This window comes from Phyllostomus hastatus, unplaced genomic scaffold, assembly GCF_019186645.2.
Source record: "Phyllostomus hastatus isolate PE091 unplaced genomic scaffold, TTU_PhHast_1.1 phas_scaffold_182, whole genome shotgun sequence".
Classification (NCBI taxonomy): domain Eukaryota; kingdom Metazoa; phylum Chordata; class Mammalia; order Chiroptera; family Phyllostomidae; genus Phyllostomus; species Phyllostomus hastatus.
The window spans coordinates 8,865,193-8,883,042 of NW_025334013.1; the positions used below are offsets into that span (position 1 = coordinate 8,865,193).

At 57.0% G+C, this 17,850-nt stretch overlaps 1 protein-coding gene across 1 annotated transcript; it reads left to right on the plus strand.

Moving 5' to 3' along the window:
- The first annotated feature begins 6,804 nt into the window (after positions 1-6,804).
- LOC123832341 (chymotrypsin-like elastase family member 2A) lies at positions 6,805-17,827 on the plus strand. The gene is made up of 8 exons (XM_045860038.1): positions 6,805-6,880; positions 7,149-7,237; positions 8,491-8,588; positions 9,705-9,833; positions 11,704-11,840; positions 13,755-13,900; positions 14,852-15,004; positions 17,752-17,827. Exons 1-8 carry the CDS (start codon positions 6,841-6,843, stop codon positions 17,767-17,769), a joined length of 810 nt encoding a protein of 269 aa, XP_045715994.1. The 5' UTR covers positions 6,805-6,840; the 3' UTR covers positions 17,770-17,827.
- Positions 17,828-17,850: the final 23 nt, after the last annotated feature.

The following is a 17,850-nucleotide window of genomic DNA, read 5'->3' on the forward strand; positions in this document are numbered from 1 at the left end:
GCCGCCTGCATTCTTGACTCGCGCCGCCCCAGCAGTTCCCGGGCTTTCTAACCCCCGCCCCGACTTTCCACTTCAGGAATACAAAGAGAGAGAGACACACACACACACCCAGCCAGGCTGGTTAGGCCTTGGAGTCTGCTCCTGGGGGTGCTTGTGAAAGGGGGATCCCAGGAAGCCACCTTGTGCCTCAGGGGACAGGAGTTAAGGACACACCAGACACTTGTCCCCAACATTCACAGATGTGCAATGAATGCGTGGCCCTGATCAGATCACCTCTTCCTGATCCTGCCTCCACAGAGGAGTCGGTGGGTCCAAGGGCCACAGAAGGATGCCACCGCCCAGGGACCACTTCCGGCTCCCTAGCACGCCCCCACCCCAGAGCGGACCCCGTGGCTGCGGGCAGCCTGGGCTCGCCGAGACGGGGAAGCAGTTCGTGAGCTCTGGCCTCACACCAGCCCTGTGCTGGGCGCAGGGAGGGCGCAGGGGGAAGAGGAGGCTGCAGCCCAGCCCTTGGTTGGGGGGAGCAGGTTTGAGAAAAGCAAAGGTTTCCACACACGGTCACAGCAGGCCCCAGTTGGAAAAGCCTTTGCTGTGTTAGGCAGGCCGGGAAACAGAGGCCCGGGGGATGAAAGGGCAGAGCCAGGTCACAGAGCAGAGCCGCGGGGACTCAGCGCAGGGACGGCCCTCCTGAGGGCCCCGGGAGGGCAGCTGGGGCCCAAGCCCAAAGAGCGAATGACCCCATGTCTAGTGGGGGGACAGTCCAAGTGGGGGCCCCAGCCCCTGACCTCACACTCTGGAGAATGTGCCAGTCTACGAAGGGTGGTGCCCTCCCCGCACCCCAGCATCTGAACTCCGGCCTCTCACTCCTCAGAGAGCCCTCGGCCACTGCCACCCTCTGGTTGGTCCGTGAGTTGTCCTGGTTCCCGTCACACTTTGGCCCCTGGAGGTGGGCCCAGGACGTGCCTCTCACACCTCACTATGCCAAGGCAGTTCCCAGGGAAGACTTGACTCATTCAGCAAGAAAGCCATCTCCAGCCCAGGTTGGTGTGGCTCAGTGGATTGAGCATGGGCCTGCAAACCAAAGGGTCACTGGTTCGATTCCCAGGCAGGGCACATGCTCGGGTTGTGGGCCGGGGAGTGTGAGAGCAACCACCTGTTGATATTTCTCTCCCTCTCTTTCTCATTCCTGTCCCCTCTCTCTAAAAATATCCTTAGGGAGGGAGGGAGGGAGGGAGGGAGGGAGGGAGGGAAGGAAGGGAGGAGGGAAGGAAGGAAGGAAGGAAGGAAGGAAGGAAGGAAGGAAGGGAAGCATCTCCAAGCAGCTGCCGTTGCCTAGAGCTCAAGGCATGGGGCAAGAATGGCATGACCGACAGTCCTGGGTACTGAGTAGTTCTCTAGGACATGAGACCCTCAAGAGCTAAAACCAAGACCGTCCTGGGCACACAGGGATGGCTGGTCACCCTAGCAGGGAGGGGCAAGAGGTGTGGCTGGAGGGTTAGCAAAGGGCTTTCACGGAAGGCTTTATAGCTATGGCAGGGGCTGTTGGGACTTTATTTGGAGGGCACTAGGGAGCCGCAGAGGGTTCTAGGGAGAGGCAGGACCACTGTGGTCAGATGTACACACTGAAGTATTTATCTGGCAGCTGTATGGAGGGTGACTGGGAGCAGGCAAGCAGGGAGGCAGTAGGGCCAGCTGCAAGGGTCTAGGCTGCGCCAGAATCGATGCAGCCCCGACCAAGGCAGTAATGGAAGGGAGAGAGAGGAACACGGAGTGCAGGAATAATTCGGTCCGTATTTAAGAGGCATATGTGCAGTGGTAAACCACAGCCCCCCAGCCCCAAACCTGTATACACTTTGGGGAATGTGATTGAATTAAAAAAAAAAAAACCTTTTATTAGCTAATAAAGGTTGAAACATAAGCCATGGTTCTGTTCGTTTGACAACAACATAAAATCCTCAGATTCAGGAACAAGACCCACTGCTGTGTCCGAGAGTCAGGGTCCACCCGCGGTGGACAGGACCATAGCCCCCCTGAAGATGTCCACGTGCTGGTCCCCAGAACCTGTGATCGTGTTTCCTACTTCGTGCGGCAAAGGGGATTTTGCAGATGTGATCGATTGATAGATCGTGGGGTGGGGAGAGCAGCCTGCATTATCCAGGTGGGTCCAATGAAATCATAAGGGGCCTTGTAAGGGGGAGGCAGGAAGGACACGTGAGGACAGGGGCAGGGCCCGGGGTCAGAGGGGGACTCGAAGGTGTCACCCTGCTGGCTTTGTAGAGGGAGGGAGGAGTCACAAGCCTAGCGAGGCAGGTGGCCTCTCGCCACTGGAAAAGGCACGGGGAGGAGCCTCCTCCAGAGCCTCCAGAGAGATCCAGCCCTGGTTTAGCCCAGCGAGACGGACCGTGGCCTTCTGACCTCCAGAACTGTGAAGAGGACACATTTCTGCCACTGCATTTGTGGTGAGTTGTTAAAGCAGCCGAAGGGAATAAATACACCATCCCTCCCCTCTCCTGGCAAAACCTAGAGTGCGCCGTGGGGCTGGAGGGGAGCAGGCCGTGCGGTCAGGGAGCACTCCCGGGTGCAGCCAAGATCTGTTCCCTTGGCCCGGGAGGCCCCGAACCAGTGGTTGGGAGCGAGGGAAAGCGGGCACTCAGGCACCGACCCTCCCACCTGCCCCTTCAGAGACCCACTCGGGTGCCATCATGTGTCTGACGCACTCGCCGTGCCCAGCGCGCAGTGAGCCCTCCGTGGCTGCACGCCAGGCACCGTCCGAGGACTTCACCGCACTGTCTCGTTGAATAATCACGGCAGCCCTGATGGTCATCCCCCTTTACGGGCGAGGAAACGGAGGCTCCGGAAGGGCTGAAAACTCGCCCAAGATCACACAGCTAGGAAGGGGGCACCAGGTCTTAAGCCCAGGCCGTCTGACCCCAGAGCCTATGTGGCTACAACCGTGTCATTCTGCCATTAACCCCCAAATCTTGAGGACACCCCCCTCCGGAACACTGAAGTCCTCTAGTGGCCCTGCCGGAGGGTGGGCGGGGGAGTGGGGGAGGGCTGGGGGCTGGGGGCGTGCTGATGAGCCTGAGCAAAGCTGGCAACGAGCCCGGACAGACAGAAACCCGAGAGGGGACTCTATTGCCCACAGATGTCACAAAGGGCTCGCTCCCGCCGTGCCAGCCGCTGCTGGCGCAATCAATAACACTGCGTAACAGCCGACCACAGACCCTCAGTGGCATCCAGTGACAGGATTGATCGTTCACACGTCTGGGGTCGGCTGGGGGTCGGCAGGGGGGCCCTGCTCCTTTTGTCTGGCATCCCCCTCCCCATGTCTCGGGGCCTGGGGGTTGGCCGATCAAGCCTGGGTCTCAGCGCCACCTGCCTCTCGTCTTCCGCCTGGGAAGACGCTGCAAGTTAATGGCAAAAGGCGTGGACACGGGGAAGGGTACAGAATCGGGCCCATGCTGGCAGCCCACAGTATCTCAGCCACGAACCAGTATAATGAACAATGGGAGGGCACGCACTGAACTCTGCCACCGATGGGCACCACCAGTGGCTGAGTTGCATAACCTCCCAGAGCCTCAGTTTCCTCATCTCTAAAATGGGCACCTGCCTTCCCTCACCGTTGGGAGCCAATGAAATCACAGGACCTTGGGATAAGAGTCATTCCTTCTATTGACCTCACACCTGGACTCCTACTAGCAAACCCTCCCTCTCCCTTTGTTCCTTAGGGTAGAGAGCCCCGTTCCCAGCAGGCCTTGGGGGCCGGTTCCCTGAAGCTCCCTCTTACGAGGCTGGAGCAGGTGTCTGCAAACTTTCTCCTGGTGGTGGGCCAGGGCGGGCAAGACAGAATGAACTCGGAGCATCTCCCAAAGCACCAACTCTCCCTGAAGATTGGGTGGGAAGAAAAACAATTTACATGAACATAAATGCAAAATGATTTCATGCTGTGCTACAAAGTGAGCTGCAAAATGCAGATCAAGCTTTAAGAAGGAGACGGGTCAGAGGCAGTTGCTGGTGTGGCGGCCGCTCCGCGCCCGACCTCGCATCATCGCATCATCGCTCCGCTGCAGACTGCAGCCTGCACACCAAATCTGTTTTGTAAATAAAGTTTTATTGGAAACCGGCTATGCCCAGATGGCCGCTTTTGCAGCGTCGACTAGCTGCGACCGAGACCATATGGCCCGCAAGCTAAAATATTTACTCTCTGGTCCTTCACAGGAAAAGTTTGCTAGGATTACTTGATGGAAACATATGAGGAGCTCTGTGCTGTTCTGATATCGGAGGCCGGCAGCCCGAGGATTTAGAGGCAACGTGGTGTTGTGCGTTTACGCTTACCAGTGTTTGGAGTGAAGACACTGTGGTCTAGTTTTCACCCACACCCCTGAGAGGCAGGTGGCATGCCCACGGTTTCTGTTCGGTAGGTAGAGAAGCTGAGGAAAGCGATGAAACGTGCCCCAGCCCTGTTCTTCCCGAATGCCCACGTGCAGGAGAACCAGCTGCCATTTCTCGCTAACCCGCAGGGGCTGACACAGCCGGCCTGGGAGCGAGGCCCATGCTGCTCACCAGCTCCTACGCTGTGCGGCTGCTGCTGGCCCCGACCGGTCTCCGGATAGCAAGGACCCAAACCACAGTCAGCACAGAAGCACAGGGTGCAAACCCAAGCCCCAGCCATGGGGTTTCTCAGCAGAACCTCTCTGACTGAGTCATAACCGGCCTGAGAGGGTCACGCCTACACCTCCCTGCCGCCCACTGCAGCCTCAAGGGCCCAGCCCCGGTGGTCAGAACTTGATGGCCAGAACTCAACTGTCCCATTGTCTAGCAACATGCAAATGGGGAACCGAGCTCCAGAGGGGGAAGTGAGCCGGAGAGTGGCTGTTTGCTCTCTTCCTCCCCGGCCTCCATTCGCTCTCCGGAACCCGGGGCTTTTGTTTCCGTGCCACCCATCCCCCACTCCTGCTGCCCGCGGGCTGGTTGGGAGCCTCCAGCCTAGACTGAGGGGCAGGACTTGTGCTCCAGGCCTGGCCAGCTAACAGGTCGCATTCCCTCTCCCCCCACCACAATTGGCTCGGGGTGGGCATGTGACCTGACGCAGGTCCCCTCAGAGAGTTGAGGGACTTCTGAACCCTAAAAGGCTCCCACTATCTGCTGGAGAAAGGGGTGTGAGGACTACAACAGCAAGAGGGGGAGGGAGGGAAGAAGGGGTGGTTTTGCTGCCCAGGGTGTATCTGGCAACGTGTCCAGGTATTTCTGGTTGTCATGAGTTGGGGCTGAGAGAAGGGGGCTCCGGGCATCCGGTGGGTGGGGAACAGGGCTGCTGCCAGACCTCCTGCAATGCGGAGGACTGCCCTCACGGTGGAGAATTATCACCAAAATGTCAACGGTGCTACAGGTGAGAAAGCCTGGGTCAGAGATCCTGCAGCCATCTTGTTCCCCAGGAAGGGACACCCTGCGGCTTTGGGCCACTGGACGGAGCCAGAGTGGACCTTCACGGTGGACGGCAGAACCGAAAGCGGAGAGAAGCTGAGGGCTGGGGACTCCGCCGGAGCCCTGGATGCAGCTGGGCCTCAAGCCAGCCCTGCTGCTGGACTTCCCACTTTGTGGCCTTAGGGCTTAAGCCTGTGCGATGAAGCTTTATGTCACTTTCAAGCCCCCAAAGCAGCGTGGTAGAAGAGACTGGGCATGCGTCCTTCTCTCCCTTTTCTAGGTGAGCGACCCCCAGAGAGCCCGCGTGACTCAGCCAAGGTCGCACAGCAAGCCCATGGCACCTGCCAACTGGTGTTTGTTCAGCGACCTCACGCAGGACGAACCGTATTTGTGTACTAAAACAAACACAGCTACACGAAGCAGAATGCCAAATTAACATTCAAGATAAAACAGGAGACTTCAGAAATAGTGTGTCGACTCTCCCTTTCCTCACTGTAAAGAAGGTACCCTTTAGCAGGATTTTGTACGACTGAGATGTGGGGATGCTCCTGACGTGCACGTGATGTTTGGAATCAGCCCCCACCCCAGGAGGCTCCTGCCCTGCCCCCACTGGGAAGATGATGTCATTGGAGAAGAGCAGACTGCGGCGGGCCTGGGAGTGGACGACAAAAGGCCTCTTGGTCCTCGCCAACAAAGCCCTCTCCACGGCCCCTGTGCTGTTCAAATCCTCCCCACGAGGCTGCAGAACAGACTGGGCACATCTTTGTCCCGTCGTTTCCCAGATGGGCAGGCTCCGGGCCAAGAGGTTTGTACGACTCGTCCAAGGTCACACACAGCAAGCTGCAGCCTAGAACAGGGCTCGTCGACCTCAGCACCGTTGACATTGGCCAGGAGACAGTTCCTGGGGTGGACGGTCCTGTGCACGGTAGGACGTTGAACAGCTCCTCTAGTGTCCGCCCACGAGATGCCAATAGTACCCCAGCCCCAGCCGTGACAACCGAAAGGGTCTCCAGATGCAGACAAATGTCCCCTGGGGGGCAACAGCCGCCCCACTGAGAACCACTGGCCTGGAGCGCTTCTTGTCCAGCATGGCAGCTCTTTCCTTTGAAAACACAGCTCTCAGCACCAGCAACCCGTATTTCTCTCCCTCCCCAGCACGTTCCATAATCGCCTCTTGAAAGCAGGTAGAGCCGATAGTTCAATATCCGCCTTTGGCATCTTTTTCCACATATTTCCAGGGTGACAGGTGGGAGAAAATGGAAAACAAAATATTTGAACACGGACCGGATTTGTCACTGGGCTTTGAGAAAGTCCCCACCTTGTGCGCTCCCAGTATCTCCCTGGCCGATAAGCCGACTCATAAAACCAGGGCCCCGGCCACGTCCGGGATTCCAGGACTCCCACGGACACACCATGATCAGGGTCCTGCTGCTGTCTGCGCTGGTGGCTGGAGGTGAGCCCCGTCCCCCGGAGGCACTGTCCCAGTGCCCTGATGGGACTGGGGATGGGACGTGCCTGCCCCCTCGGGTGCCGTCCTCTGGTTCTATGTAAGAAAGCCGGAGTGACGGTCCAAAAAAGTGGAGTGAAGCGCGGGGCTCTGCAGCCTCCTGGGATCCTTTGAGAACCAGGGTTTGCTCTTCGGAGTCTGGGGACGCGGCAAGTGTAGGTTGCACTGTTCGGGCCCCTGCTCCCCGCGCTCACAGCCCCCTGTCCTTCCACAGCTCTCAGCTGCGGGCTCCCCACCTACCTGCCCCACCTGTCCAGGGTGGTCGGCGGTGACGATGTGAGGCCCAACAGCTGGCCCTGGCAGGTGAGTCACCCACTCCCCACTTCCTCCCTCCGTGCCCCCCGCCACCTCGCATCGCCCTTATGGTCCTCCACTGTGTGGGGTCTATTGCACTGGCAAAGTTGGGAAAATTCACCAGTAAAATACATTGCTGTGGCCTTGGTCAGCCCTGGAGGGTGGAGAAAGAGGTGCCTTCTCCAGCTGCAATAAGGAGCCACCCCACCCCACTACCCGCACACGTGTGTGTTCTTGTGTGTGCCTGTGTGTGGACATGAGTGTGCACGTATGTGTGCACGGGGTGGTCAGAGAAGGCCTCTCGGAAAAGGTAACCTTGACCACACACCTGTAGGAAGTGAAGGAGAGAACTATGCTCATGGCTGGGAGAAGAATATTCCAGGCAGGAGGAGGAGCAAGTGCAAAGGCCCTGAGGCAGAAGTGAGCTCGGTGTGTTTGCAGAACCTCCCGGAGGCCGGAGGTCGGTGTGGCTGGACCAGAGGGGAGTGGGGGCTGATGAGGTCAGGGCGCTCACGTAGAGACTGGTAGGTCATCCTACAGTTTCCGATTCTGCACCGTGTCCAATGGGGAGCCACCGGAGGGTCTGAGCCAAGAACAAACGCAATCAGACTTCCATTTAGAAAGGATCGTTCGGGCCACCGAGTGGGGAAAGCCTGGGGTGAGGGCCGGGCCAGGGTGAGAGCAGGGAGAACCCGGGTGAGAGGGGAAGGCGGCCGGGACTAGCTGTGGGGCTAGGGAGCAAGGCAGCGTCCTCTCCACACACTCTGGAGGCAGAGTCGGTGGAGTTGCAGGCGGGTGTGAGCGAGGGACCCCAGGGAAGGAGCGACGTCAAGGATAACGCCAAGGGTTCGGGCCGAGCAGCTGGCAAGGTGGGGCTGCCACTTACCGAGAGGAGGAAGCCTGAGAAAGAGCAGGTCTGGGGGGGGTGGGAATCGGGGTTTTGGGTATAGACACATTACACTGGGGGGCCGTGTCCCACTGGAATAGTTCCCACGAAGGGGAAGACCCCAACAAATCACATTGCAAAAAAGATGTTCACAACAGTTCTTTTTCAAGTGTCTTTAGTTAAATATTCGATAGTTTGTGCATCGTGGATTTCTTGTGTTCATTTTTGTTCATGTCGCATTAAAACGTCACTCCCCCTGATGACTGAGTTCCTCGGTGCCCCGCACGTTTGGCACCTGAGACAGGTGCCTCCTCACTCACCTGACCCCAGCCCTGCACTGGGGGACGGGCTGCTGATCGCCCGCGCCCCTTCCCAGGTCTCCCTGCAGTACAAATCCAACGGCCAGTGGCGCCACACCTGCGGAGGGTCCCTGGTGGCCAAAGACTGGGTCCTGACAGCTGCCCACTGCATCAGGTAAGTGCTGTTCCCCGGACACCCGGCCCGCTCAGCCCCCCGGCCGGCCGGCATTCACGTCTGAGGGTGGGGGCCCAGATGTCCGTCCGGAGCCACGCCATGGAAAGGACCTTGCAAACAGCCCCTTGCCTGGCCAGAAACAAGCTCCCCTCGGCCGTTAGTTCAGTCTGTTGGCAACTGATGGATCAATAGACAATGTGGCAAGTGTCTGGGCCAAGGCACGGAGCAGGACTGTGGGGAGGGGGCGGCCCGTTTCCTGCCCTCTTGGGGTACTACATGTGGGCTCCAGATCTGGAACTGGGTTCCTGTAAGCAGCCTGAATGGCTTCTCCAAGCCTCAAAACCATCACCTGTGAAAGCGCGGGGAACAGAATTCCACGTGGATCACATGCAACAATGCGTTAAAAGGCCTGGCACTCGGCAGGCGCCCAGTGAAAGTGAACCTTGACCGCCACAAAGACCCACGGGGAAGGAAAAGTTCGGGTGACAGTCCCTGTCCACCTGCCTTCTCCCCTCCCTACCTAAGACCTCTGCTTATCTCACCCCAGTTGGTGCTCAGCGGAGCTTCCCTTGGGTCGCCGTGACTCTCTCGTTGCCGGGCGGGGTCCCTTCTCCCCACCTAATTTGTTAGTTTTACGAGGTGATGGAGTGAGAGAGGCCTGGCAGTCAGGAGCCCTGACTTCTAGTTCTGGATTCTCACCACTGAGCTGTAATGGACCAGTTACTCTCCTCTGAGCCTCAGTTTCCCCCTCTGAAAACAGAGAGGTGGGGAGATGAAACTAAAAAGTGCCCTCGAGGGCAAAGGACTGCTGTGCTCTCGGTGTCTACCTCATTCCCCCATAATAACATAGAGTTTACATCATTATCACTTTTATGTGACAGTTTATCCTTAGCAAAAGACAGTTACAGTCATCATGTTGTGTTGTAGCTAACCAGTTGCCCCAGGGAAGAGAGTTTTCCATGTGCCAGCTACCGGGCATACTTGGGCCCATCCCGGCATTATTTGAACCCAGGCCCCTAGAGACTAGGTATTGAGGCATCCCTGCTCCTGGGGGGGCCAGAGAGAGGACAAGACGGCCAGGAGCTGACCTTCTCCACCCGACCCCCTTTGTCCCAGCTCCTCCAGGACCTACCGCGTGGTGCTGGGCCGGCACAGCCTCTCCACGGACGAGAGCGGCTCCCTGGCTGCCAAGGTCTCCAAGCTCGTGGTGCACGAGGGCTGGGACTCCAACAAGATCTCCAAAGGGTACCTTCTCTCTGGGTGCCCCTGGGGGTGGGGTCAGCAGGGGCAGGGACAGGAGGGTGTCTCGCAGAAGGCACCCTCTCCTTGGCTCCTTTTGTAGGGAGGGGGAAGGCGCTCTGGCCTTTAGAAGTAGAACCAGCCCCAGAGATGCCTGGGATGAGGGTGCCAACTGGGGGAGGGGCAGGCAAAGTCTGTCGGGGTCACCTGGGCCTCCTGCCCATTAAGCCCACGGTGACCTGTCCACCGCAGGCACTCACTGACAATGTGTCTCTTCCGTGGCAAGCCCTGGGGACACAGCGCGGGTCTGCAGACCCACGACTGTCAGAGGAGTAGGACACAGCGCCTCCTGCTGTCGGCCACTGTGCACTCCCTCCCAACAAGGCCTTTCACATGTTCAGAGATACCCTGATACCCTGCAGGGCCAGCCTGGGGGTGATGTGCACAGGAAGATGACGAGGGTCTCAGAGCCCTCCAAAGCCCACCAGTAATTACCCCCCTTACAGGAAATGGCAACAGCCCCACGCCACCTTTCCTCTCAGATGAGCAGATCCCATCCCATGCCCACCCCTCAGCCTTTACCAACCCCCCATGTACTCCCTGCCATGCTGGGCACCGGACTCTGGGTGCAGGGCACACGGAGATGCACAGGTCCCCGCGCCCGCTCCCAGGGAGCCCATGGGTGCAAGTGAGGCGGTGCTGGGTGGCAGCTAGGAACTGAGCTTCTGGAGGCTGATGGCTCTGCTATGACCAATGGCTGCACGTCCCTGCACAACTCCTCAGCCTTTCTGTGCCTCGGTTTCCTCTTCGGTAAAATGAGGATCGTAACAGCGCCTACCTCCAGGGTTGCTGTGAGGATTCAATGAGGTGATGATATATGTAAAGCGCTTAGGAAAGGGCCTAGGAGGGGGCTGGTCCGAGCTCCCTGGGGAAGGTGACGAGGAGGAAGTGATGAGAGAAAATGTCACCTGCAGAATCGCCCACTCACTCCTTCCTTCAAGGGGCGGCCCAGTCAAGGCACACCGTTTGCTGCTTTAGTGATTAGCTCACGTCCGAGTTCCCTTTTAGACAGAATTTTGCAAGGGCTGGGCTGTGCCTGATCCATCCCTGAATCTCCAGCCCCTAACCTGGGGAAGGAGCACACAGTAGGGCCAGAAAATATGCACCGGACCATCAGGCTTCTCCTGCGGTCCCTGGTCCTGAGGTCCAGGCAGTGCTAAAGAAAACTCAGAGCCACAGGCGCACTCACACCCTCACTCCGTCAGTATCTGCTGAGCACCCACTATGTGCCACTGTGGTCAGCGTGGAACACACAGTCTGCCCAGCGCTAGCGGTTTCCTCGACAAGACCAAGGGACGAAGCTGCGGGCAGACTCGAGGCGGAGGGAGAGGAGAGAGGGCAGGCAGACAGCCTTCCCATCTCTGAGCATCCCCCGCCGTTTTCTCACTGAACACAGGAGGCATACACTCAGGACAGACATCGCCGAGTAACCCGGATGCATGTCCGTGCTGACTCTGGCCAGGAGCTCAGAATCCTTGTCTGCACAGCCCGCCAGGCACCCACGACTAGCTAATCTAGTGCAGTGGCCCCTGGCAGGCAAAACCTACCTGCGCTCCCTGCTCTAAACAGTCCCCTGAAAGGCCCCAGGGGTATATAGGGCTCCAAGCTCGGCCAGGGACAAAATGCAACCCTGGGGCCGGGGGGAGGGACCAGAGCTGCTCCCCAGTCCCTCGTAGCCCTGGCGGGAGAAGGAGGATTCAGTCAGCCCGGCCAGGGAGGGGCCTCAGGGGTTCCGGCGGCGGGGGGCAGGTCAGAGACAAAAGCAGGACAGGAGCGGGCGAGCCTCTCTTCACGCCCCACCTCTGTACTGACCCAGGAACGACATTGCCCTGCTCAAACTGGCCAGCCCCGTCGCCCTGACTGACAAGATCCAGCTGGGCTGCCTCCCTCCGGCTGGCAGCATCCTGCCCAACAACTATGCCTGCTATGTCACAGGCTGGGGAAGGCTGCAGAGTAAGTGGGTGCCAGGAGCCCCAAGGCTGGGGAGGGAGGGAGGGAGGGAGGCAATGGCACCCTTGTCCAGCCAGGGGTTCTCTCCACACTCATCTCCCCAGGGTGGGAAACGGTTGTTGCCTTGGAGAGGCAGAATAGCATGGACTGATATGAGGCAGACTGCCTGGGTTCGAATCCCAGCTCCTCCATTCATTAGCTGTGACCTTGGGGACAATACTTAGCCTCTCTGTGCCACAGTTTCCTCATCTGTAAAATGGGAATAATAACCTGCATCAGAAATTTTCGAAGTGGATTGAAGGAGGTAATCCATGGGAAGCACTTAGACCAGCACTTGGCACGTAGTAGGTGCTGTGTGTTAGTTGTCACTGTCACTCTGACAGAAGTTCCTCTGTACGGCCCGAGGCTGGAATCCAGAGCAGCATTTACTCTGTGACCTCAGACTTCTGGGGTCCCACAGATGTCCCTCAGGCCCTTATCAGACCCTCCTCTCCACACATCAAAACTTACCTGTCCTGTGTGCCACGTGATTTTACTGCTCAGAACCTGGCTTCCTGTGAATCTCCTTTTGACATAAACCCCAAGGGTCAGAAACCCAATGATCGTAGGTCACCAAGAAGGAACAGAGGACCTGCCCTTCCCTGTAATATTCCCTGTACTCACCGTGAGTACAGAGGTTGGAAGGCTCATGCAGGCGATTGCTCCTTTCGTAATGACACACACCTGTTGGTATAGGTGATCTGTTTTTGCAGAGGTACAGCAACACACGTGCACTCAAATAAGTCAGTGTCGCCCTCCACTGGCTTATGTGCAAAAAGACAAGGACACGTGGAAACTCAGCAGAAGTGAGGGGCAGGGGAGGCATCTCACGATTATCAAGATACAAGCACAGCCTCTTGTGAATATACCCAGAAATCACCGGGGCAGAATGTGTTTCATTGGAGGCGGTGAGAGCCAGGGAAACAGGCAAATGCTTGGCTTTTCGTCCCAGCTCTGTTGGTTGGCTAAGTAACCTGAGCCAAGCCACCCTGGAGCCTCAGTTTCCTCATCTGGTAAATGGACATATGGTTGGCAAGATCCAAAGAGATGACAAAAGAGATATGTCAATGCTTTATACATTGTAAAATATTATATGTGTTAATTACTTATTTATTGAAGTGGTCTTGGGAAAGCTGCTTAACTTCTCTCAGCTTCAAAATCCCATCTGTCATGTAGGAATATATATTTACTTTGAGGTTTAGCGTGTTTTAAAATGCCCAGTAAAGCACCAGTGAAGAATTGTTATACTATTAATGTTTGCCATAAGTTGCAGTGATAACTAGTGGAGGTGATGGTAACAGTATCATTAGGAACCATCAGGAAAGCTCTATGTTAACCACATTAGAATATTTTTTCCCAACTTGGGACTCCAAATGCCAGCAGGCTCACTGTTAGGTTTAAGGCAAATGATAGGAACCCATGATGCTAGCTGGTCTCACCCAAGGTCAGAGACCCAGCCAGGCTTCAGGAACAGGATAGAATCAGGGACTGGATGACTAAAAGACTCCAGAAACCCTCTCTCAAAATTTCTTTCTTGTTACATCTACTTTATTCTTCTCTCCCTAAGAGAAAAATGACAGCCACTGCCAACAGCTCCCAGGTTTGCATCCTCTCTGGCTGGGATTTCTTAGTTCCAATCCCAAATTCCCAGGGAAGGAGCTCATTGGCTTAGGCTGAGTAGCTCTTCGGCCATGAACCAATCAACTGTGGAGACACGGTACAAACAAACATGGCTGCTCCCACTGCATCCCTGGACAGATGGGAAGTAACAGTGATCAGCCAAAAGGGTCAGGCAGAAAACCCAGTAGGTGTCTACCACTTCCTTTATTCTTAGGAGTCCCTTTGTCCCTGTCACGCCTTCTCTCTCATCTCGTGCAGCCGGCGGGGCTCTTCCTGACATCCTGCAGCAGGGGCGGCTGCTGGTTGTGGACTATGCCACGTGCTCCAGCCCTAGCTGGTGGGGCAGCTCCGTGAAGACCAATATGGTCTGCGCTGGGGGTGATGGCGTGATCTCCAGCTGCAACGTGAGTGCAGAACGTCGGGTGCCACCCCTCCACAATGACACGGGGCTGGGGATGGGGAGAGGTTCTCGGGGGCCCTGGAACCTACCCTCCTGCCTGCTAGCAGAAGCACCAGGAAGCTGTTCCAGACATTTGGTACCCTGGCCTTTGTCCTTGCAGTCTCCAGAAAAGGTGTTCTAAGATGTTGTATCATCATTGTATCCACCCCTTCACTGATGGGAAGTCCTCCCTTGGGTCTCATTGGGGTCTCTCATTACCATCATCTCTCTTACTCTTCCTTCTGTTTAGGAAAAGGGCCAAGGGCACGTATTCTCTGGGTAAGGTCCTTTCCGAGGTGGCTTCGAGTTTATCTGTTGACTTAATCCCATCAACAGCCCAGTGTGTCCCTCACGGTAGCTGCCACAGTGTCTTAACCAGCGGGAATCGCAGCAGAGTGGGGACAGAGAAAGAAGGAGCCTCTCATGCCCTTACGATCACACTGTGCCCCTACGCTCTCTGCCCCCGCGCAGACCGGCCCAGTAGGGTCCCTCATCAGGGGAGGCGGAACACACAGCACCCTAACTGTGGGAGGCAGTCTCGGCTCCTTTACTTACTGCCTGGACAACCCCAGGCGGTCACAGCCTAGTCTCAGGGCGTCAGCACTTCCTCTTCGGTGACACGGGGACACGAACAATACTGACCTCATAGGTTTCGGTGAGGATGAAATGAGCTAAGGCATAAAGAGTGCTTAGCTCAGTTCTAGCACACAGAATCAAAGTTAGGTCTTGTTGGTATTAGGGTGCCGTCTGGAGCTGTGACCCCAGGGACTGGTCAGAGGCTGTGGCGACAGGTGGTGGAACAATATAATCGTACTGCAAACCTGTGAAGCACGGGGCTCTGGTGGGCAGCCCCTCCCCCTCGCATCACCCACCCAAGCCCCCAGGTCCCCGCTGATGGAGCTCTGGCCTTCCTCAGGGAGACTCCGGAGGACCACTGAACTGCCAGAACGCTAACGGCCAGTGGGAGGTGCACGGCGTGGTCAGCTTCGGGTCATCCCTCGGCTGCAACTACTACCACAAGCCTTCCGTCTTCACCCGGGTCTCGGGCTACATTGACTGGATCAACTCGGTAAGAACTGGCCACGCCCTCGGGCAGTGCCCACCTAGGGTTTGAGAACCCCTCCGTCCTCCTGAGAGCCAGGCAGGGGCCCCTTGAGGGGGTTGCAGACCTGGGCAACCCCCAGGGGCCCCCACCACCTCGGTGTGGGTAAAAGTGAGTCAAAGACCCGGAGAGGGTGGCCTTGTCCAAAGGGGCTGCAAACAAAGGAGGCTCCCGGGGCATGGAGAGTGGGCTCCTTGGAGTGGGTGGGGCATTCTGTTTTGGCTTCTCTGTGTCTACGCCCAGACCCCACCCTCCAATGCTATCCACGCATCTATCTGCAAAGCCTAGAACTGATAGGTGGAGACCCGCACAGCCTTAATCATTGGCAACTATCCCCTCTAAAGGGCCCCCTAGCTAAATGCATCCCCGAGTGCAGGTGGTAGGTGACGACCATTCTGGTTTGCCCTGGACTGGAAGGTTTCTCAGGATGCAAAACTTGACATCTTAGGCTGGGACAGGCCAAGCAAATGGGACTGAGTCGGTCCCACTATTATTGGGAGTGTGTCCCCACAGAGCTGTCTCCTGGGAGCTCAAAACCAGTAGCTCATAAGCTTCCACACCAGCTCAATTCCTGTTTTAGCGAAGAACACACTTTTATAATAAAAGCCACGAAAGTCATTTTTTTTTAAAAGCTGGCACCAGCGTTAGGAGAAGCCATGGTTACAACGAGCAGCAGGTATGAGCAGCCCCAACAGGGAGCGCCAGCCAAAGAAAGGCGGCCTCGGGGATGTGAGGGCAGTGGGGAAACTGAGGCAGGCACGAGGAGGGAGGGAAGAAAACACGCTGTGCCGATTAGGGACACTTGTCACCCACCTCCTGGCATCGCCACCGCCTCAGTTCGCTCTTCTGTACAATGGGACTGGAATGAGACCAGGACTCCTCCACATGTTCAGGAGCCAGGGCGAGTGGGAGTTGCGTGTTTGTGGTATAGCCCCGAAGGAGAAGTTGGCATCTACTTCGGTATTTTCATTTCCAGAGAACTGTTCAGCTGACTCCAACTGACAGTCTTATAAAATCAAACATAAAAGCACAGCCGTGAGCACGTGGTCCCAGGGGGAGAACTACGCTGTCAAATGGGCATTGTCAAAACAAGCAGGTGGCAGCCTCCCAGTCTCCCTCTAATATCTGCCGGCTCCTCGCTCATCTGTCTGTCTGCTGGCGTTTCTTTGGCCAACCAGTGGTCACAGACACCAGATGACTCCAGAAAAGTTTGTTGGAGAAAAGCGTAAAAGCAAGAAGAGAGTAGCTATTCATCCGCAGGGTTTTGTTTTGGTCTCGTTGTGGGTAAATTGGGGGAAAGCCACGATTCCGTTTTGGCAGAGTAAATCTGAGCCTGGCTTTTCAAGTGTCACCAGCATTTCAAAGGAGCCTGGCCCCGGCCCACCTGGATGGGAGGACGCTCAGAGGTCTTTTCCCAGACAAACCCTGGGACCCTTTCCCAGCCCCGGCTGCCACATGAGTTCACCGTGCAGCTGGTCCCGGCAGCTCCTTGAGGACCTAAAGCAGGTGCCCCAGCATCAGCTGTCCCAGGCCACAGCCAAAAAAGCACGGTCCGATGTCAGAGGGGCTCAACGGGGAAAGGGAGCCTTTGGAGGCAGCTGGGCAGGGGTCCTGGGTTCATGGGACAGCAGCCCGCCGGGCAGACACACACATGTCTGGGGACGGGCTCCAGGCCCGGCAGAGCCGAGCGCCCAGCTGTCCTCGGTGCAGGCCGCCCCCCTGGCAGCTGCAGAGGGGCTGGCCGGCCCCTGCCGTGGCCTCAGCCCTGGGGCGCCTGGGAGCACCTGCCCAGACAAACCCAGACAGGTGTCAAGGTCAGGAAGCTGCCATCCAAAGGCAGGAGCAGGAACTCGACAGGAGGAGACAGGTGGCCAAGGGCGTTCAACTCTCCACCAAATGTTCGCTGAATGACAGCGACGCATGAGTTCTCAGCACTCACCAGTCTAGTTTTATTTCCACTCTAGAGGGTAATGTAGACTCTCTAAAAACCATTCAAAGAATGCAGGAGCGTATCCAGTAAAAAAGTACAGGCCCCGCCGGGTCTTCCATCTCCAAGTCCGTCCGCACCAGAGAGGATCATCGTTAACCCTCGTCTTTTGCACTTCGTCCTGCAGATAGCGTCTTCTAACCAAAAATAGGATTTTACTCTTCATCCTCTTCTGCAACTTAGTTTTCTCACTTCACACCGTATCACATGCTACATGTGAGCCCATACTTGTAGGGCATTCTTTGGAACAGCTCAGTGATATTCCACAGTATGAAGACACACCCGGTTCCTATTTTCCGCTCTCACGCTGCACAGGGACACCCTGGGACACCCCTTCTTGCACGCTGGTCGAGTGTGTATGCTCTAGAGATCCAGAGGCGTCTCTGGGTCATCCAGTTGGCGTGTGAACGCGTTTAAGAGAAAACTGTTGAACTGCCTCTCAGAACAGGTGTATAGGCCCCGCCCACGGTGCGCAGCAGCGCTGTGCAAACAGTGGTGCTCGCTAACTCTTTCAGAGCACCACCCCCTTTGAGAAATGCACGAAATCTGAAAAGCATGTGGCTGGTAGGGGTCCCCCCCGGGGCAGCCTGGTGAGCAGCTGTGATAAGGCCCTTGGGTCTGGTTCACCCGAGCAGCTCGGAGCCTGGAGGGGGGAGGCTGAGACGCTGCTGCAGCTCTCTGCTCGGCCGGGCTAACCTAGCGGAGTTCTCGTGTGTGTGTCCTGCAGGTGATGGCAAACAACTAACCACCAGAAGACCTGGGAAGGTCGTGGAAGAAAAATAATAAAGTGACAACTACGCGAATCACTTCTGGGTGAGAGTCTTAT

Coding starts and splice junctions, on each gene's coding strand:
- LOC123832341 (XM_045860038.1), top strand. CDS start 6,841: ATGATCAGGGTCCTGCTGCTGTCTGCGCTGGTGGCTGGAG. Junction 6,881..7,148: donor GTCTGCGCTGGTGGCTGGAG/GTGAGCCCCGTC, acceptor GTCCTTCCACAG/CTCTCAGCTGCGGGCTCCCC. Junction 9,834..11,703: donor TCCAACAAGATCTCCAAAGG/GTACCTTCTCTC, acceptor GTACTGACCCAG/GAACGACATTGCCCTGCTCA.